The sequence below is a fragment of the Anomaloglossus baeobatrachus genome, chromosome 4, assembly GCF_048569485.1.
Source record: "Anomaloglossus baeobatrachus isolate aAnoBae1 chromosome 4, aAnoBae1.hap1, whole genome shotgun sequence".
NCBI lineage: Eukaryota > Metazoa > Chordata > Amphibia > Anura > Aromobatidae > Anomaloglossus > Anomaloglossus baeobatrachus.
This window is the reverse complement of record NC_134356.1, coordinates 287,642,083-287,664,456: the sequence shown is the minus strand read 5'-3', so window position 1 is coordinate 287,664,456 and position 22,374 is coordinate 287,642,083. Positions and strand designations below refer to the sequence as shown.

At 38.5% G+C, this 22,374-nt stretch overlaps 1 protein-coding gene across 1 annotated transcript in view; it reads right to left on the bottom strand.

The window, feature by feature from the left end:
* TRHDE (thyrotropin releasing hormone degrading enzyme) overlaps nucleotides 1-22,374 on the bottom strand; it is a 1,371,551-nt gene that overhangs the window by 687,369 nt on the left and 661,808 nt on the right. Inside the window, exon 5 of the mRNA XM_075344896.1 lies at nucleotides 10,339-10,452. Coding sequence (XP_075201011.1) covers nucleotides 10,339-10,452 — 114 coding nt within the window. The remainder of the gene's footprint in view (nucleotides 1-10,338; nucleotides 10,453-22,374) is intronic.

Sequence of the window (22,374 nt, the reverse complement as noted above, 5' to 3'; positions counted from 1 at the left end):
CTCGAAGAAGCTAATACCACAATGTTACAAATAATGTGCAATTTTTACTGCAAGATGACAAGGCAATACTCATCTAACCTGCATGAATACAGATGTAACCCACAATCCACATGTTGATCAATAAAATCATATAGCTCGGTAAGCTCCATAATAGGATAAGTTAAGGACACTTTGTGAGTTTTATGGCAATGTTAACTTTGATCAAAATAAATGTGTATTATCTCTTCCAGATTATGTTATTCATGATGTTTCCTCTGGAGAGGAAGAAAAACGTGCAAACAGCTGGTGTTTGTCATTTTAGACTAATGATGCTGAAGACCTGAAAATGTTCTTGTGCCATTAAGGAAAAGAGATCTCCCTTACAAACCTCATCTTGTTTTAATTTTCTCCTGTCATTGTTGGGATCTTTGCCAGAAATGGTTGACATTTCTCAAACAGGTAAACCAATTCATTTTTTTTTTTTATTTTGTGGTGTTGATGCGGTATATAGCAAAGCACTTTACTTTTTAAGTGAAAAGTTCAAGAACATATCAACAAAGAATAGTAAATTCTATTGGAAGGACAGAAAAGATGTAGGAAGGTATGTAACATGCATTATAAAATATGATGTGTTTTGTTTTTATTCCTGTCATCCAGTACATTTTACACATAAGATAAAATAATAGATTTGTGTTCTTAAGATATTTTGAATGAGTAGTACCATTTCAATCACTGGTAAAGTTGAATATATCCCATTATTTAAAGAATTATCACCATAATACAGGGTGCACTCAAATTTGAGAATTATTTTGAAATACAATTAAAGACATAATTTGTCTAACTTCAATAAAATGTGTTTGATATCACAAAGAAAACATATTCTCCATGACTCATTAAAATCACATAGTCCCTCCCCTCACATTTTTCATTTAATTGACCCAAATTTTAAAAATAAAAAAGTGATGATCAAATATATTTGGGACTACTTGCATGAATATTAAGGTATTTCGGATATTTGTAATTCGTTGAGCATTTTTGTATTCATTTCGTGAGTTTCAATCTCCCTAACCCACTTGTTTGACTCCTGAAATTTCCAGCTGTGACATTTGGAGGCTGTGAACTTTAGTTACATTCACAGCCTCTAGGTTTCCCAACAGCTGGGAACTCCAGAAACATTAATGTCTTCTTTATCAGCTCCTTTAAGGTTTCCAGAACTTCATAGCTACTGGACTTTCAGACTGTGATGCCATGGTGACATGCAGTCCAACAGTCCAATACTGAGTTCAACTGAGGTCACTTCCGGTAATTCCCACAGTGCCCTCTGTGTGAGCCACCAGTTGTGACCTAAAGTGAACTCAGTGCTAGACTCTCAGACTGTGCTGCCACCGTGACACACAGTGTGATTTCACCTGAAGTTACAGCTTGTGGGTCACACAGAGGTATCCTGAGAACTACCAGAAGGGATCTAAGGTAAACTTAGTGCCGGACTGTCAGACTGTGCTTCCGCTGTGACAAGCTGTCTGACAGTCTGGCACTAAGTTCACTCGAGGTCAATTCTGTCAGCTCATACGTTACTCCCAGTATGTCCTGGAGACCGCAGTGAGTGGTCACGTGTTCTAATGTCAGCTCTTACCATGGCCTCTATATTTAATAAAAAATCTCTTTACATATTATGTGTCAATTTCATGACAATAAATTTCAAAAATGCCTCTGTCCCTGTGACTTCAATATCATGCCGGAAACATTGACATCCTGACACATAAAATGTGCTAATTTAATTTTTATCGACTACTAATTTCAAAAATTATTAAAGGGAAGGTGTCGCGTTTTTTATTTTTGTATTAAAAATAGTGATTATGAAATCAAGTATTTTTAATACAAAATTAAAATCACCGCTTATTTAGTTAATTCTAATATTACTGAAGGCACTGGGGGCTGCCATGCTGGATTTGCTGTGTGTGTACTCGACAGTAACTCCTTCCTTTATGGCAGCCCCTGTGCATAGAGAACAGTGGTCGGGATCCGACCCCTTTCAGTAGCGTTACAGTAGACATCTGATGTGACCTGGATGCACCCCCTGGGCTGTCTAGATTACAGCAGAGGTAGGAGATCGGCGCCATCTTTGTGGAGCTCACAGCTATGCTGTTTGCTGCACTTTACCCCTGTCAACAGCCGGGATGTGTGAGTATGGGCCGCCGCCCCTCCCCACCACTCGCCGTTACAGTCTCCATCTCCAATGACACTCCCTCTGCTCTACCCAGCCCCCGCTCTGCCCCCGCCACCGCTGCGCCGCTGCTGTGTGTGTGTTTGTGTGTCTCTGCATGTGAGTATCGCCGCTGCTACCGTCTCCAAAAACACCCCCAACGCTCACCCCCCCTCCTTCCTCCTGCCACCTGTGTCGGCCTGTGCGTGAACCGGTGATACTGTATGCAGGGCTATGTATCTAATCCTATCCTGTGTGATACTGTCTGCTGAGCCGTGTATCTAATCCTATCCTGTGTGATACTGTCTGCTGAGCCATGTATCTAATCCTGTCCTGTGTGATACTGTATGCAGGGCTGTGTATCTAATCCTTTCCTGTGTGATACTGTATGCAGGGCTGTGTATCTAATCCTATCCTGTGTGATACTGTCTGCAGGGCTGTGTATCTAATCCTATCCGGTGTGATACTGTCTGCAGGGCTGTGTATCTAATCCTATCCTGTGTGATACTGTCTTCTGAGCCGTGTACTTAATCCTGTCCTGTGTGATACTGTCTACTGAGCCGTGTATCTAATCCTATCCTGTGTGATACTGTCTGCTGAGCCGTGTATCTAAGCCTATCCTGTGTGATAATGTCTGCTGAGCCGTGTATCTAATCCTACATTGTGTGATATTTTCTGCTGAGCTGTGTATCTAATCCTGTCTTGTGCGATACTCCTGCTTTCCTTGGTGACACTTTAGACATTTGTGGTCACCAACAAAATGGCTCTGCACTGTGTCCCTACATTTCATCTTCCCTTATCATTTGTAAACACTCAGGTTGGGAGGGGGAGCTGTGACATCACACACAGGAGAGCAGATTCTGCCCACTTTACTGCAGCTGTAATTTCAGCTATTTCTACAGTGTGATTTATGTAGGATTTCAGCAACTGCTCCCCCTAGTGTTTAACAGTGGAAAATATCAAACTTTTTTTTTTTTTTAATATTTTTCTCAATTAAAAACAAATAAGTCTCCTGGTACCTACCTGCATGCAACCTCAGATCCTCACAAGATCTCCTTCTCTTCTCCTCTCTTATCTCCTCTTCCCACAATCACGTACAAGATTTCTCCCGTGCATCCCCCATACTCTGGAATGCTCTACCTCAGCACATCAGACTCTCATCTACCGTGGAAAGCTTCAAGAGGAACCTCAAGACCCAACTCTTCCAACAAGCCTACAACCTACAATAGCCCTCAGTCCAGTAGACCACTGCGCAACCAGCTCTGTCCTCACCTATTGTACTATCACCCATTCCCTGTAGACTGTGACCCCTCGCGGGCAGGGTCCTCTCTCCTCTTATACCAGTCTGTTTTTTACTGTTAATGATTGTAGTACGTATACCCTCTTTCACTTGTAAAGCGCCATGGAATAAATGAAATGGCACTATAATAATAATTAATAATAATAATAATAATAATAATAATAATAATAATAATAAAATAATAATAATAATTAAAGAAAACATTAACACATTAATACTTTACATTTTTTCAGTTATTAAAATTTGTTTGTTTTTTTTTACAACACCTTCCCTTTAAAATCCAAGGATCTCATTCTCAGGTAGATGTTACCTAATAAAAATGGTAGCCTTTCCTAAAATACCATACCTATTTCAAATATTACCCCTTCTGCTACATAAAGCTGATGTTAAATTATTAAACACCACATTCACAAATTCATCTGGGGGCATAGGGGTCATACACGTATAAGCTTAACAAACCTACAATTACCTAAAGAGGAGGGGGGCATCAATATGCCATATTTGGCTAGGTACAACCTCACAGCAAATTTCCGTTACATTCTGAATTGGATTAGGGGGAAATCTCTCTTTTCTAATTTCAATTGGAACGACAAATGTATCTACACATTGCACTAACAGCTTTGATGCATTTGAAGGGGGATGAAATTCCGAATGAGATCAGGAAGCTTCTAACAACATGGCAGACGGTTCAAATGTGGAGAAGGATACGGAAATTATGTGGGGCTAGTGCCTGTGACACGCCATTCCAGCTTTTTGTAGGGAACCCGAGGTTCCTCAAGGGCAGGACTCCATTACAATATGATACATTGGTAAGGCAGGGCTGTGTTTTTATGGCAGACCTACTGGGCTCTGGGTATTCAATACTCCCATATGAAACACTGTCACAACGCTTCCAAAATTTTGCTGGAAACCCTTTTTTGTTCCTCTAAGCACGCAGCTATGCACAGAAGTGCATCGTTAGTAAACCACGATTCGAGCAAGGGACAGACTTATATAAATTTCTGAGACAAGCTAGGATGCAGGTTTTCTCAACAAGCCATATATACGCAAGATTAAGACCACATTGGAGGGAGGTCATGCCAGAATACGAAACTGAGGATTTCTTGAAAACTACACTGATCCAAAGAAAATTTATATCAGCTAACAGTTACACCGACATGGCATTGATATTTTTTCATAGGGCCTATGTCACCACCTATAGTCAGTAAAAAAAAAAACAGCAGCAAACTATGTATGCTCTAAATGGAGAAGACAGATTTATTCCATCACCTTTGAGAGTGTGCACAGATTTGGGGGGGTTTGGAGGAGCATCCATTCAGTCTTACAAACCACACATGACATTAAATTCCCATTGATGCCACAATGGGCTATCTTTAACATTCTGGAGGAGGACCAACTAAAAATACCAAGACATACTAAAGCAGCTCTTTTTATATGGGCCTCGGCCACCAAGAAAATTATATTACATAAGTGACTTAGCCCGGAACCCCCCCCACCCATCAATATTACTCATTCAAACAAAGGTTATGTTCACATTTGAAATGGACTGGCTGGATGCTGTTTCGGATAAGGAAAAGTTAACAAAAAAAATTCCAGATGTCATTAGAGCCAGGCTTAGTTCTCAGTTTGAGCACACATCATGGTACCTGTTGGAACTTATAAGTGGACATAACCAAATTCCATAATAATGAACACTATAAGTTAGAGGGCGCATGCAGAGAGGGCAAGGGGGGGTATTATGGACTGTTTGGGCTTATTTCGATATTTTAATGTCTCAACTCTTGTTATTATTGTCTCTGACATATATATATATATATATATATATATATATATATATAGTATTTTGAAACTTAATAAATATAAGTTTAAAAAAATAATAAAAAAAAATCCAAGGAACATCACCAATGTAGGAGAGAGACACAGATCAATATAAAGGTGTGTATACAAAAAATACCAATACCCAAATAATTAAAGGGCCAGAAAAAATAAATATTAATGCTGGTAATAAATATAATCAATATTTCATAAATAAGATCCTTCCTTAATGTAAGTACTCCAGATGTAGCAGGGCTGGGATCATTGTTACCTCATGTGGATTACATCGGATTTGCAGGGATGTTTTGTGGGTTAATAAATTGGTGAGATAAACTTTCTTTATTATTTAAAATAAAGGATATTTGTGTTTGTGTTTTTTTCTTTTTACTTACACGGTTGGTAATGGGGGTATCACATAAACACCTCTCCATTCCAAACCAAGGGCTTAAGGGTAGCTGTGATTTTTGAAAATTCACAGCTGATATCAACCACATATATTATCTCGATTGAAACTGCCCCAGGGCAATCAGAGCCCGGTAAAGTGCCCCAATTGGCGTATCTAATGGCTGCAGTTGCTGTTTTTAGACTGGCGATGGCCCAATAACCAGGGACCTTGCCAGCCTGAAAATATAATTTCCAACCTGCCTACTATATCTGCTCTGGTTACCAAAAATGGGCAGGAGCCCACATCATTTTTATTATTTTTTTAAATAATTAAAAAAACAATGTTGTGGAGGATCCTCTATTTTTCATAAGCAAGATAAAGCACACAGCTGGGGACTGCAGCCCACAGCTGTTTACTTTACTTGCGCTAAAAAGAAGAATTGGCACTTCCTTGTAGGGATATCAAGAGATAGGGGTGCTCTTCAGGTTCCAAAGCCGTACCATGTAATTAAACAAGGCACTCTCGAACTTGAAAGTGATGCAAGTTTATTTAATGTGTATGAAATAACGTTTTCTGTCCACTACAGACATTCCTCAGTTGCACATTAGTGGAGTGGACTGGAGGCATAGGGTGGCGTGAGGCGCGGTTCCCACCGCTGCAAGGGAGCTGCCACATACCGCGCCTCACGCCATCCTATGTGTTACGGTTGCTGCGAGCACTGGAGACTATGTCCAGATTTCTTGCTACTGGACATGTGCGAGCGCTGGAGACTAAGTCCAGATTTCTTGCTACTGCACATGTGCGAGCACCGGAGACTAAGTCCTATCTTGGAGCCATTGCACATGTGCGGGTGACATCATCGCTGACACGAGGTCACATGTCTCTGACACCTTCTATGCCGATTGGTCGCTGGTCATGTGCTTGTGACGCCTTGACGTCACTCCTGTCGTTCTGGCAGCGGATTGGCTCTGGTGTCCTCCATCTTGGATGAGGCACAGAGTTTATATAAGACCCTGACACACGCCGCATGGCGCTCAGTCCTCTTGGTTCATGCATAAGAGTAGACGCTCTGTGCGCGTTCCTCTAGGCATTCCTCTGTCTATGCTAGGTGAGCGCTACCGGCAGGGTAGCGTTCTTATACCTTACAGCTTCGGCTGCTGTCCGTATCCTTACCTCTTAGGGGAGCGGACATAGGCAGGTGCCTGAGGCACATGGTCTGGCTGGGCCTTGTGATTCGACTCGTCGGTGGACGTTGCCGCTAGGGTAACATTCCTTATACTGCGTCTGGCAGTTGTTCGTATCCTCGCACACTAGGGGAGCGAACAGAGGTAGGAGCTTTGTGCGGCTTACGCTGCTGTTCGTCTCTTTTGCACCACTAGAAGAGCGGACCTAGGCAGGTGCTATATCTAGTGGTTCGTGTCCTCGCACACTAGTGGAGCGAACGCAGGTAGGAGCTTTGTGCGGCTTACGCTGCTGTTCGTCTCTTTTGCACCACTAGAAGAGCGGACCTAGGTAGGTGCCATTTCGCACACATTGCCTTTGTCTCTGTGATTATTAACAGAGATCATTCCACACACCCTCCAAGTAAGGGAGGAATTGCTTTACTTACTTATTATATCCTTCTGTGAGTTAACAGAGGTATTGCACTCTGCCATAGTCTGCAGCAAAGTCTTTGCACGGTGGACCCTGACTGTCTGATACTCCTTTAGGTTATTATCAGACAGCCCCCCGTAACACTATGCCTCCAGTCCACTCCACTAATGTGCAACTGAGGAAGCTCCGTAGTGGACCGAAAATGTTATTTCATGCACATTGAATAAACTTGCATCACTTTCAAGTTCGGGAGTGCCTTGTTTATTTAAATTATACTTTACTTGCACTGGCTGCTAAAAACTGGCGGGAGACCGCATGTCAAGGTGGCGTAATACTCTGACAACAATGTACCCAGAACAGACCTGTGTTTCAGAGATATATCCAGACATCAACTCCAAGATAATAAATAATAAAAATGTGCAGTTTTTAAATTTTTTTGAATTTTATTATTAATAATAATAATAATAATAATAATAATAATAATAACATATTATTTCAAGAGCGCCAACATATTCCGCAGCGCTTTACAATTCAGAGGGGACATGTACAGACAATTTGAGACAATACAAAAAAAAAAGATACCAGGAGGAGTGAGGGCCCTGCTCGTAAGCTTGCAGTCTATGAGGAAATAGGGGAGGCACAAAAGGTGAATGGGGTAGAAAAGCTTGTTATATATGGTCCAGCCATCGATTTAAAAGGGTATTAAAAACCAGCTGCATGAACCTGTCATTGGCCAGAATTTATACAGGTACAGGGGACAAGAATTGGAAGTACATTTTTTGTTATGAGGGCAGAAAGGGTCTAGATTAGATCAGGGCAGTGAGGTGATAGGCTAGTCTAAAGAAATGCGTTTTTTCCGGCCCGCTTAAAGGTGTGGATGTTGGGAATTAAACGGATTGCTCTTGGTAGTGTGCTCCAGAGCATAGGTGCAGCTTGTGTGAATTTTAATTGTTTATACTCGCAAACAATACAATTGCAATACCAGTAACCTTTTAAACTCTAACTCAGATGCTTTATGTTCTTATGGCGCTTTTTTGTAATACACCATAAAACCCTATGTATGTCAATGTATTCTAATTTGGTGTGCATTCTGAAGAACTAGGGAATTACTTCAAAATGCATCAATAAAGCACCCTTTCTCTTATACTATGGATAGGGCTATTATCTTATTCACAACATTGCAGATTGAGCCACATTTGACCTGGTTCCAGCTTCTTTATTTAGTCATAGGGCTCTTGGACTTTGTAGTATCTGACAACGTTTTTTGCACTGGTAGTGGGTCACACAACCAAAAAAGGTGAGCGGCCTGATTTTTCACATTTTTCCCTTTCATATTGGATAAGACCCTATTGCACTTTTTTTTATCCACAGCTTTATATACTGAAGACACCACATGACATTCGTGATCATTTAGTTAGGGCTCACATTGGTAGCTTTAAACATAAGCCAATACAACTATGTTTAGGTAACAAGTGAACAAGTACCTTTTTATTCTTACATTGCTTCAGTTGCTCTTATATCATTAAATCAGATCACATATCATACCCATGCACTGGCAAGACATACGCCATAAAGGGTTACTACACCATGAACATAATAAATGTGGTCTACTAGATTAAATGTCCATGTGGAGAAATTATCCAACATGTGAGGGACAGAATCTCTACCCAAAAGTTTACAATATGATTTGGCAAACCATGGCTCCCCATACTAGTGCATTTAAATGAGGCTAAACACTCAAATTTCATGTAACAGAACTATGAACCCAGAGAGCCCGAGGCCATATTAAAGCTGTAAGTTAGGCACAATATGTCATGTTATAAACAATCACACAAACATGTTTGATTTTAATGACATGAAAAATTGATAAGCGAAAAAAGATACTACATGGATCTTAATGTAATGATCTGAATGTAAATATGTTTTAGAGCCAATATTGCTTATTGTCATAATAGGACATCTAAAAATTCATTATATTATGTTTTTTGGACTATGATATGCACTTTTTTCCCCAAAATTTGGGAGAAAAATGGGTTATATGGTGTGTGTGTGTGTGTGTGTGTGTGTTATACTCGTAGCTCGCTGTGGTGGGGGCGGCGGTGGAGCAGCGTCACAGGAGGCAGGATCAGGGTCACTGCTGCAGGAAGCTGGTGGCGCCAGGAGTGTAGCAATCATGTTTGTCCCCCATTAAAGAGAAATTAATATTCACTGCTCCCCGCACACATAATCCTGCCCACCTTTTGGCAACGATGATAATAAATGACTGTGGTGATTTTTAATATCACTGATGCTGGCGCCCATAGGTGGGGGGGATATTGTTCATGGGGAGCAGTAAAAATTAAATTTGGATTTAGATCTTCTTGGCCAGCAGCTGACATTGGCGCTTCTGACTGGAGACGAATGGCAGTGACATTGCTTTCATGCCAATGTCAATTGCTGGCACCAGAATACAATGACACATGCTATAGGAGTGGATGGAAGAGAACAATAATAATTTTTTTTAAGTTCATAAAAAAGCACCATTACAGGAGGCATATATACAAGTTTGGGCCCATGATGGGGGATATATAACAGAATGATGGGCATATATACCGGGATGGCCCAGGATGGGGGACATATATACCAGAATGGACCACATATATACCAGGATGGGGAAATATGTACCAAGATGGGGAACAAATGTATCAGGATGGGGACATACACACCAGGATGAGCCACGTGCATACCAGGATGGGGGATTTATATACCAGGAAGGGGACCAGGATCCCACTATAACAGTATGTTATGGCCACATTTTTTGTTTGAAGTTTATTTTCCTCCTTTAAATCTTTATGCTCTGGTGTGTTTCATAGCCCGAAAAATAAGGTATATTAAAAGTCATATCAAATTAAAAGTTAAAACAATTTACAGGCCTAATTATCTTTTTTGAGTAATTCACAGCTGAGCACACAAAATAAATTACTGAAATCCAAGGGTCTCTTGGATAATAAACTATAAGATACATAGTTTAACGTGTATTAAATAAAATTGGATATAGTTTTTCAATTCCTATTTGAGCCTTACCATGTTCCATCCAGGATAGAGGTAGTCTGTTCCAACAAATTCAAAGTAATGAGCTAGACCTTCCTTTAGCCACACATCTTCCCACCATACAGGGGTTACAAGATCTCCAAACCACTATAAGGTAAACAGAATTTACATGTTTAGATGCTCATTTGGGTTAAATGGCAAATTAAGCAATATTACATTTAAAAAAATTACCAAAATTATATTGTTTAGGAGTCACAAAATTGTAAAACCATTGTACTGTACAGGTCTTTCATGTGCCTGAACGTTGCCCCATTGAAGGAATAAATGTTTAGACATGATCATTAATTTTCTCTACCCTTTGTAAAAATAGTTTGAAACCTTCACAATTATTTTGGCATCTAAACTTAGAAGAAATAAACTAAATTATAATTAAGGGAAATCTGTCACCAGGTTGCTTCTATGTAATCTTAGAGTAGCATGCTGTAGGCGCTCAGAGCCCAATACCAGTAATATCTAACTGTGTGTTGTTGTTGTTTCAACTAAATTATTGAATTATTGGGTGGGGTTTCACAGAGCTCGGCATTCTGTATACTGCTGTATTTGCAGCAGAGAGAACAAGAATTGCAAAAAAGTGACATCATGCAGACCAGCAAGTGACATACCATTTAAATTAGGGTTTCAACCACTACATCTTTATGCTCTCTGATTTCAAAGAAATAACACGGTAAAAGATTATTTTTAAATGATCAGTGTTTGAAATCAGAGAGTTTACAAATGATACGTCTCCAAAATGATTATGGCAGAAAATGTCAAAATATGAGTAACTAGTTCTCCCTATCCACTCAAATCAATTGTAAAAAAAAGTTATTAATAGGGATTAGAATACCTCAAATATTCGGCTACACCCATATTCACGGAATAGGTCGCCGCTATTTGACTATTTGCGAATATTCGATGCGCAATGTAAGTCTATTGGAAAACTGAATAGTTGCCGAATAGCAACTATTTGCGCTTCCCATAGACTTACATTGCGCATCAAATATTCACATAGCGGCGACCTATTCTTCGGATCTTCGCGAAGCCGAATATTGCCGAATATTTGTGATATTCAATCATCCCTAGTTATTAAACGTATTCAAAGCGAGTAAGCAGTAAGACATATTGGAAGCAAATAAACTGTATATTCATGTGATACAAGACTTACAGGACATGGGTGCCCTATCTATAAAGTAAGAAATATTGGGAAATTAAGTATTGTTTGCAATGAATAGTTCATATTAATACAATGTTGGGTAATATCGAGAATATTATATGTGTGTATGAACTACTGAATGTTTCAATTTCTTCTTCATCCATTATCCATTTGTGATGCTCATCATCCATACATTTCATTGGGACAATTAATTTAAGGGGGTTCTCCAGGGAAAAAATATATATTATATTAACGGTCTTGTTAAAAAATAGTTATTGGTATTAATTTATAAGCCAACATGCTAAACTGTGGCGCTACAACACTAAGTCAGATTGCACAAAAATGTCATGACTTTCTTTCTGTGCTATGAAATAACACTGCGCCATGTGTGCCAATATGTTACAAGTAGAGATGAGTGAACCCAAAAGGGATCAAGCATGAACACAATCTTTTTAAAAAAAAGTCTGTGTCTGCGTTCAGGTGCTGTTCCTATGCTAACAAAGTTTGTTGAAAGGCTGCAGAGGAGAAAGAGAAGAGAGAGATAGAATTACTACCACCATTTCACCATTTTACAGCACAGACGTTCTGGTCACAATTGACTTGTATGGGGTTCGGAGTTTGGGGTCAAGTCCAGTTCTCAAAACAATTTCGTTTTTAAAGTCTGGGCTCACCTAGCGAACCAGAACATCCACAGTTCCACTCAACTCTAGTTACGAGGCTAGTCTGAATATAATTTCCAGACGTTTGTGGGCATGGGGTCATTGATTTACCAAGACTGTAAAGGCAAAGATAGAAGCAGTGCAGGAGTAACATACGGATTCCTAATTCCATGATGCAGAGATATACTGTAGATATTTTTGACTTGTAACACTTGTTGAGTATTTGGGGATAAAGTATTCTTTAACTAACCTAATAAATAATTTAATATAATAATTTAATTAATTGGGCATTTGTCCCTGAAATGTATTTACTAGGCTTTTTCCCTGATTTCTTTTGTGCATTGATGTTACTTAAGTTGTTACTAATAAGATATATTATTTAGTAGTCTTCTATAAATAACAAAGATTACTTGTAATATTTTTCTAGTAAAATAAAACAAAAATTTATTTTAAAAATTCCTTCAACTGTTATCATGCTGTGACATGCATATTTCTTGAAAATGCTATAATGGCACTAATACAGTTTACATGGCAGGGCCACTTTAAATAGGTTTATACAGAATCATTATATACTATGAATCTAGAAGAATAAATACACATTACATTTTCTACCCACAGTAAGCTGAGAATGTTTTATTGGCCATTTAATGGAAAATAAACCCGGCTTGTAAATGGGTCTATTTTTCTTTTAACTATCTTGCTATTAAATTTGTTGGGAAACATTACTCAGTATGGTGTTAAAGGACTATATTGCATGGCTTCCATAGTTTATCAGATTAAAACAGCAAATATGTATTTTTACAAATAGACAATTCTATCGAAGAAAATAATTAGACACTTGGGTCAGTTTGCTGTATTATGTATAATCCATTGTAGGGACCTCATTTCAGAGACTTTTAACTATAATTTAAACTATTTTTAAGTTTTATTTTGTATATAAAAATGTGATAATCACCTGCAATGGTTCATTTCAAAGAGCTCTATCTACTGAAAAAAGATGGAAGACATGCTGATTGCACAGCAGGGACTCATTCTATTCAGGTTTTGAAGTCTATGATTATGGTTGTTAGCTACTAAGAAAAGGGAGCCTTTGTCCCTCTAGCAACCTTTCTTAATACTATTTGTGCTTAACCAGATACAGCACTGTGTAAAATGTACAAGTAAAAACTTTGAAACAAAATGTGTTTTTCAAAGTTTAGAGAACTCTTACATACTGTCAGAAGAGGAACATCCTGTGCATACACAAGAATGATGGCTATCAATTTTTAATAGAGGTTGGAGAGAGAGAGCGTAATGGAGTAACATAAATCTGCTCTTTGAGTCTTGTGAGGGTGGGTTAATGTCAAGCTGATTTCAGACAAAACAAAGTTTGACATGTACAGTATATGAAACTTGGCCAGAACACTGTGGTCTTCTAATAAATCATACCCTTACTCTTCCTAGTCTACTAAGTGAAGCACAAGATATAATTAATACAAGAATTGATTAACACCTAAAGAGGTTGGCAAATTGTAATTAAATCAAATTCCCAAGTTAACATAGGCAATTTATGTCCCCATGTTGATATTAATTTTTTAAAGTAGTCTATTAATATAGTATTAACATTTATACTTTCAATTTTGTGGGCAATTCTAACATCTGTAATGGCTTACTTAGTTTGATTCGTATAAATATATTTCAATCTTCAATATCTTTCCATGAAATAAGTTACATCCACCTATCTATCTATCAATCATCTATCAATCATCTATCTATCAATCATCTATCTATTTATCTATCTATCTATCTATCTATCTATCTATCTATCAATCATCTATCTATTATCTATCTATTATCTATCTATCTATCTATCTATCTATTATCTATCTATTAATCTATCACAGTACCTAGCTATCCATTATCTATCCATCTATCCAACTATCTATCTATCTATCTATCTATCTATCTATCTGTCTATATATCCATTATCTATCTATCTATCTATCTATCTATCATCTATCTATCTATCTATATATCTATCTATCCATTATCTATCTATCTTTCTATCTATCTACAGTATCTATCTATCTATCTATCTACAGTATCTATCTATCTATCTTGTGATGACTCAGCAACAATGGCCATTTGTGTGTGGGTGAACGATTCTTAATTATACCAGATGTGCTATTGCTTTGCTCAGTAAGTCAAGAAACGTAAGCCATTGTTTCACATGAGACTGTTCAGTGCCCCTTTTTGCATGATAATTTGGGTGCTGATTACAGAATATGTCAGTCCACTGCAGTGAACTAGTCTGCATCAGATGGAGGCAAAAATATTCAGACTAATTGAACTAGCAAACAATAAGGGAACAGCCATTTTTACTTTTGTCTAATCCTGTTGGGCACAATACCCTGAAATGAGAGGTGAGGAACATTGAAAGGGGTCTGCTCCTGTCACCAGTTTTATTCTGAAGGACTTCAGCCTAAGGACTATGGTTCCAGCTTGTGGAGTACACAACTGCTTCACTGTCTAACACTAAGCCCACAAACCACAAATTCATTTGGAGAACCCAGCTTTGGACCATCCGGTCACCTGGCCACAAACATTACAAAGCTTGCCACTATTTCCTCCCAAGAGGTGCCTGCCAAATGCAGGATGCTGCTAGCTAACAGAGTGTCTCTTGATGTCCAGAAGTCACAAAGGTTCAAATATCTGTCACTTGCAATATCTTGTGTCCTAGCTATGAATGTACTATATGCTGTTGTCTGTTGGTAAACCAATAAAGTCTTACGAGAGTGTGATACCCTCATACTGTGTGGTCTGACTAGTGTTCTGCCCATGGGAAAAGAGCCTGGGCATTCAGGGGGATGAGCCCTGGCTGTGCGGTCTTTCACAACCAAGCTAGCAGACAAGAGAACCCCATGACCCTTGTGTTTCTATCTATCTATCTATCTATCTATCTATGATTCTAGCTATCATCTATCTATCTATCTATCTATCTATCTATCTATCTATCTATCCATCTAGATTAATAAAAAAGCACAACAACACTATGTTCCACCATGTATGGGTGCAAATGTCAGATCCAGATTAATATTTTTTTACTTGATAAATCCACACAAAAGAAAACAAAAACAAAAAAAAATCTAAGTACCCCTCCAAAGTGATTTCAATTGTAGAGAGTGATGACTTTCTGGCCCATTGCACATTGCAACATTTCAGTCCAAATAATTTGATCTTTTTACACTATATGAACTGAAACATTGCAATTGGACAATTAAGTTCTTGCTCTCTACTATACGAATAATTTTTGAGTGCTGCCATTTTTTGGTGGATATAACTATCATCTATATTTTTATCTATCAATAATAAATACCTCCTTTCTAATATCTCTATACCTATCTATATATCTGTAAATCTATTTTCAAGCCCTTGCACCATACCTGCAGTGAGGAAAATAAGTACTTGATACACTGCATATTTTTCAAGTTTTCCCACATTAAAAAAATGGATGACAATGATTGGACAAGAGGGAGGAGGCACCAAACCAACAGCAGCAACACCCATCAGATCAGACTGGAACGTCCCCTAGGTGAGTATTATAAAGATTTTTTTACATTATACACAGCGGCCTGGGTTCTTATAAACAGTATTCTTGAATGTTGTATATAAGAGCCCACTGGTGGTGGCCACAGCACATAAGGGAAAAACTTGATTACAGGTCCCCTTGAAGTGTGATTGAGTGTGTGGACAGGTGTCTTTCATACAGGTAACGAGTTCAAACAGGTGCAATTAATACAGGTAATGAGTGCAGATTAGGAGGGCATCTTACAGTTAAAATAACAGGTCTGACAGAGCCAGAAATCTTGCTGGATGGTAGGTGATCAAATACTTATTTTATGCAACCAAAAAACAAATTAATTTTTTAAAAATCCTATAATGTGCTCTTCTGGATTTTGTTTATTTTGTCTTTCACAGTTTAAGTGTAACTAGGATAAAAAATGACAGACCTCATTGTTTGTAAGTGGAAAAACTTCTGAAATTACCTATCTATCTATCTATCTATCTATCTATCTAATCTATCTATCTATCTATCTATTATCAAATCAAATATGCTTTATTGGCAGGACCAAATACAAATTAGTTTTGCCAAAGCAAGTGTACAGTAAGGACTGGGACTGTGGGGATGTGGGTGGGGACTGTAGGAAGGATGAATGGGGCAAATCCCGGGTGAAGACATATCTAGGGTGGGAGCTATTATCTATCCTCTGTATCTATCTACTCTATCTATCTATCTATCTATGTATCTATTATCTATCTATCTATCTATCAGTCTGTCTGTCTGTCTCTGTCTGTCTGTCTATCTGTGTGTCTGTCCATCTATCTGTCCATCTATATCTATCTATCTATCTATCCATCCGTTATCTATCATCTAATGTAAGCAAGCACTTAATAGAGAAATATATTGCAGAGTAAACAGACTAATTTTGTAGAAAGTCACTAATTTTTAATACATAGCTGTAGAAATAGGCATAGATCGCACACTTAAATTGTATGCATTGTTCTCCCTTGGCTCTTCAAATGTTTTTTCCAAAATGCATTTTAGGTTCTGAGTAAACATTTTGATCAAAATATAAGAGCTCACTGCCACTTTACAATAGCATATGTAGTGCAACACCACACCCGCGGGGAATGTCACTCATGTGCCTAATATCTTATTTAGATTTGGTTAGCTAGTTTAGAGTTTTTCTTTTGCTGGCATATTGCTGTTATCACCCTGATTATCCTATTGAAAAGTTACAAGTGTTGGATTAGGGTAGTCCTCTGCACTGTGTTTTTCTCAGAACAGAGGCACTGCTGTCCATCAGTTTTTCAGATATCTTCAGGATCACTATTTGAATCTCTTTATATTGGACCACCACCTCACCGATATGTTTTCACATTTATTAGATGAGAAAACCAATATAATATAATATATAGTAATAAATACTAAATTTAGAAATATATTATAAACTTAATAGACAAAGTTTGAGGTATGATGCCTTGGGTAAAATCCCATACTCACAGAGATAATCGCATCTGTGACTGTGATTCTCAGAGTACTGATTTGAAGAGAAAGCCAGCTCACCATAGGAGATGATGTGGAATGGAACTACCAGGTCCGCATGGAGAACGCCCCGGCCAGGGCTACACGACTTCAGAAGTATAAAAGGGAAAAATCCAGCGGAAAAGGCAGGAATAAAATCTTCATGCTTTTATTCAAACCATTAAAATAATTTCACAGCGGTATTGGCACCAAACAGACCCCTCAGGGAACCAATCCAACATGTTTCAACATTGGTAGGGTCTTATTCATGGAAATAACTGCATAAATAAGACTATACCAATGTCGGAATGAGTTGGATTGCTTCCCTGAGGGGTCTGTTTGGTACCAGTGCCGCTGTGACATTATTTTAATGGTTTGAATAAAAGCATGAACATTTTATCCCTGTCTTTTCTGCTGGATTTTTCCCTTTTTTTCTTTTAAATAGTATCATAGTTCATGTAAATAAAGCTACCCACCAGAACAACCTATGGTTCTTTTTCACTGTCAATCCATTCAAAAGCGAGAAGAAAAGTTAAATGTTAATATAGCGGAGGTGGAAACTAATTTCTTTACTTTATGTTCCCCCACTGGTTGATGAGGTAGGGAATCATGACTGTGCATTCAGGAGGCCAGTTGCTTTAAATCTGTTATCCCCAGACCTTTCTGAAAACTTCTGAACCTAATAATTTAGAAAGAAATATGTAATGGAAAAATGGCCTATAGAAGCTAGTCATAAAAATAGGCATCGATTTTTTTTTTTAAATTAGGCATTTGTTAGTTATTTTAATCCTTTACATTTTAGTAGATCAATAGACTTATTGGAGTTAATTGATTTTAATCTATTAGTTAAAGACTGTGAATCTGTTACATCTATTAGGAAAGATGCTTTATTGACCAAATAAATTACCTGTAATCCCCTTTAGATTAATTACTGATTCCTGAAATGCTTAGACATATGATGAATCTCATTAAAAAAATGATGTGTATTTTGCTTTTTTATTAAGTTAAATTATTTATTCAGGATGATAATGATATACTTTAGAGAACAAATGATCATTCCCATAAAGCTGAGTTTGTTATCTAAAGCAGAATAGTGGTATTCAATTTTAGTTTATACTAGCTGTACTACCCGGCTTCGCCCGGGTTAATAACTGCTGTTAACAAAATAGAATGTATTAACAAAAATGTATTCTGCACACAAAAAGCACAAAACAAATAGATATAAATGTAATTATGAAAAGGCAAAAACTAGCTAATAGAAGCATTTCACAACATATATTTCAACACCACAGATATTCCACACAGATTTAACTAAATTGGCCAAGTAATGTGCTCCGTCTGTCTCTTTCCAGATCTGTCTCTTTCCCTGTCTGTCTCTTTCCCCGTCTGTCTCTGTCTGTCTCTTTCCCCATCTGTCTCTTTCCAGGTCTGTCTCTTTCCAGGTCTGTTACTTTCCAGGTCTGCCTCTTTCCTCATCTGCCTGTCTCTGTCTCTTTCTTTGTCTGTCTCTATCTCTCTGTTTCTTTCCCCATCTGTCTCTTTCCAGGTCTGTCTCTTTCCCAGGTCTGTCTCTTTCCCCATCTGTCTCCCTGTCTCTTTGTCTGTGTTTTTTCCTGTCTGTGTCTTTCCCTGTCTGCCTGTCTTTGTCTGTCTCTATTTCTCTGTCTCTTAACACCGTCTGTTTTTATCAAGATCTGTGTCTTTCCCCATCTATCTTTGTCTGTCTCTCTGGCTGTCTCCTCCTTCCCTGTCTGCCTGTCTCTGTCCCTGTCTGCATGTCTGTCTGTCTCTTTCCCCATCTGTCTCTTTCCAGGTCTGTCTCTTTCCAAGTCTGTCTCTTTCCAGGTCTGTCTCTTTTTTTCACCGTCTGTCTGTCTCTTTCCCTGTCTGTCTCTATCTCTTTCCCTGTCTGTCTCTGTCTGTCTCTCTCTGTCTGTCTGTCTCTCTCTATCCGTCTCCCCACTGACATCTTATTACCTCACATATAAGCTTCTTATAGTATGAATGTCTTTTGTTCCTATAGCAACCAATCACAGCTCCTACTAATAACCTGTAGTTCCAGGCTCCATTTACTTTAATGAAGGCATGTTTTTTGGAGAGTAACTGTAAAGCGCGGGGTAAAATTTTCCTGTCAAAACATAGTCTACGATGTTCCCTGGGTCCCATGAGGTGTCTGTGGAAAATTTTGTGATTGTAAATGCGACGGTGCGGATACACTTTTCGTTTCACTTTTTCCCCATTATGTAGATAGAGGCAAAATTGATTGGTAAATTGGAACGTGCGGGGTTAAAATTTCACCTCACAACATAGCCCATGATGCTCTCGGGGTCCAGACGTGTGAGTGTGCAAAATTTTGTGATTGTAAATGCGACGGTGCGGATACACTTTTCGTTTCACTTTTTCCCCATTATGTAGATAGGGGCAAAATTGATTGGTAAATTGGAACGCGCGGGGTTAAAATTTCAACTCACAACATAGCCTATAATGCTCTCGAGGTCCAGACGTGTGAGTGTGCAAAATTTTGTGGCTGTAGCTGCGACAGTGCAGATGCCAATGCCGGACATACACACACACATACATACATACCTACACACATTCAGCTTTATATATTAGATTGTTTACAGTCCCCTAATTCAGAAAATTTCACAAATGTTACCTTTTTTAATTAGTTTGTTTGAACACCACTCAAGGAAGCGAACATTGGAGTTCCAGAGTAGATATGAGCAAACGTGTTTGAAAAGATTTGCCAATTTCCAATTTCACCAATTTCAGCACAAGCGTTGCCTATTCAGGTTCATGTTTGGATGACAGAGCACTTTTGTAAAAAATCAGTAAAGTTTGTCTTTGTTTTGTAACTGTTCGTTATTGCACTAATTCTTTTCTTCGACCTTATTATCACTTGGCTAGGATAGTGGTGCTATATGAGGAGCCAGGGGCAAATGTTTGCTGAGGGGAGGAGTGGGGAGAGGCCAGAGGACTGTTTTTTTCTTAAGTTTATGTATGGATGTTCTGGAAGCCAATCAGGGCACAGAAAACTTCAACAACGTTCAGACACAATGGCTTGTATCATTGGCTACCTAAATCACATGTGCCTCTGCATATAAAAAGTGGACATGTGGTGTTGGTACCGTTTTGAGATTGCTTAGGGACAACGCTACTGCTGCTAGACACATAGCTTAGCTAGGGGGTTTCATTTTAGCTACCTCAGAATGATAAGAGGGCAATAGTAAAGAATATGGACATGCAGAGACGTGTAGTGTAGGGAAAGTTGTTTGCCACACATTGACATTTCATCAGTAATTGCAAATTATGTGGATCATCCCCAAAATGCCATTTCATAATCTAAATATACATTGCTACTTGACTGCTGTGGTCCAGTTACAAACTCATCAGGTACTCGTCATCTAAATAGAGATTTCAAAATCTAAGGTGCAGCCCAAAATTGCCATTATATCATCTAATTACTCATCTGTGGAAAAGAGAAGCTCACATAGGGTCTTACCGGATAAGGTGCCAAAAGCATACTCACCTTTGGAAGTTGTGTCAGGCACAAGTCCTTAAATGGACATATATTTAAACGATGGTCAGCAGCAGCCCCAAAGAAAGCAATGAATCAATATGAGTAAAAAGAGAGATGTGGGTTTGATGCTGCGCTAGAAACCGCAAGAATCCAAGGGTATATAATGAATTCCTTTTTCTTTATTTCTGCAGGTATCAGCTCTCTTTTTACCCATATTGTTTCATTATATCATCTAAATAGAGATAGCAAAATCTGTGTACAGACAAAAACTGCCATTTAATCATATAAATAGAGATTGCAAAATCTGTGGTATAGACGCAAATTGCCATTTCACCATCTAAATAGAGATTGCTACTTCGTGGTTCAGGCACAAATTGCAATTTCATCATGTGAATAGAGATTGCAAAATCTGTGCTCCAGCCAAAAATTGCTGTTTCGTCATCTAAATAGAGATTGCAAAATCTGTGGTCTAGCCAAAAATTGCCATTTTGCCATCATCTTAACAGAAACTGCAAATTCTGTGGTCCAGACAAAAATTGCCATTTTATCATTTATTTAGGGATTTCAAAATCTATGGTGCAGCCAAAAATCGCAAATTCGTCATCTAAATAGAGATTGCAAAATGTGTGGTCTAGCCACAAATTGCTGTTTCATCATTTAAATAGAGATTGCGAAATATGTGGTTCTGCCAGCAATTGAAATTTCAGCATCTAAATACTGCTAAATCTAGCTGAGATAGCTAAATCTGTCATCCTGCAACCTGCCACAAGTAGACATTTCAGCATTTAAATACTGATTGCGGCTCCTGCCACAGTGTCTTAGCAGAGATAAAACAAATTTGGATCCTTGTGTGGGCCTCCAACACATATATATCACTGGAGATGAATACTATTTGATAACTCTGTGCCCATTTCCAAAAATTAGGGACAGACACCAGGAAAGTGGCATCAATTGCCCCAAAGTACCCATAGCGTCGTGACACAACAGTCAGGCATGGGCAATGCACAAGACAGGGTATGGGCCAGAATTTACAGCTTTCAAATTAATTTAAAATGAAGAGGTGGATGAGTGACAGGTGTAGGCTTGGTGATCTGTGACACCTGCCACTACAGGAAACATAAAACATAGAGACCAAACTTGAAGTCTCCACATTTAAAAAAAAAAATAGTGGCAGATATCAGTAAAGTGGCAATAATTGCCCCAAAGTACAAATAGTGTAATGGAGCACCATTGATGCAAGTGACAGGGCCTGGTCCAGCATTTCTTTCTTAAACATTGATCATTAAGAAGTGCATAAGTTAGAGGTGTAGCCCTTATGTTCTGAGATCCCTTCCACTACTGGCAACACACATAAAGGAGACCCAGATTTGATTTGTGCATGCCCAGCTGTGACCTGCTTATGCCCAGCTGTCCAGGTTACCCCCCCAGCCATATATCTAATCTGTCATTGGTGATACAGTTCTCCCATGTTGCACCACTGCTTGCATAGGGTCATATTACACCACTACTCAAATAGAAATAGATGGCGCTGAGTCATACATTAAACCACCGCTGCCTAAAGTGTAAAGAAAAGGGCCACACATCTAATCCCATCTTGTGTAATGCACTATACTGATCCATGTATTAACCCTTG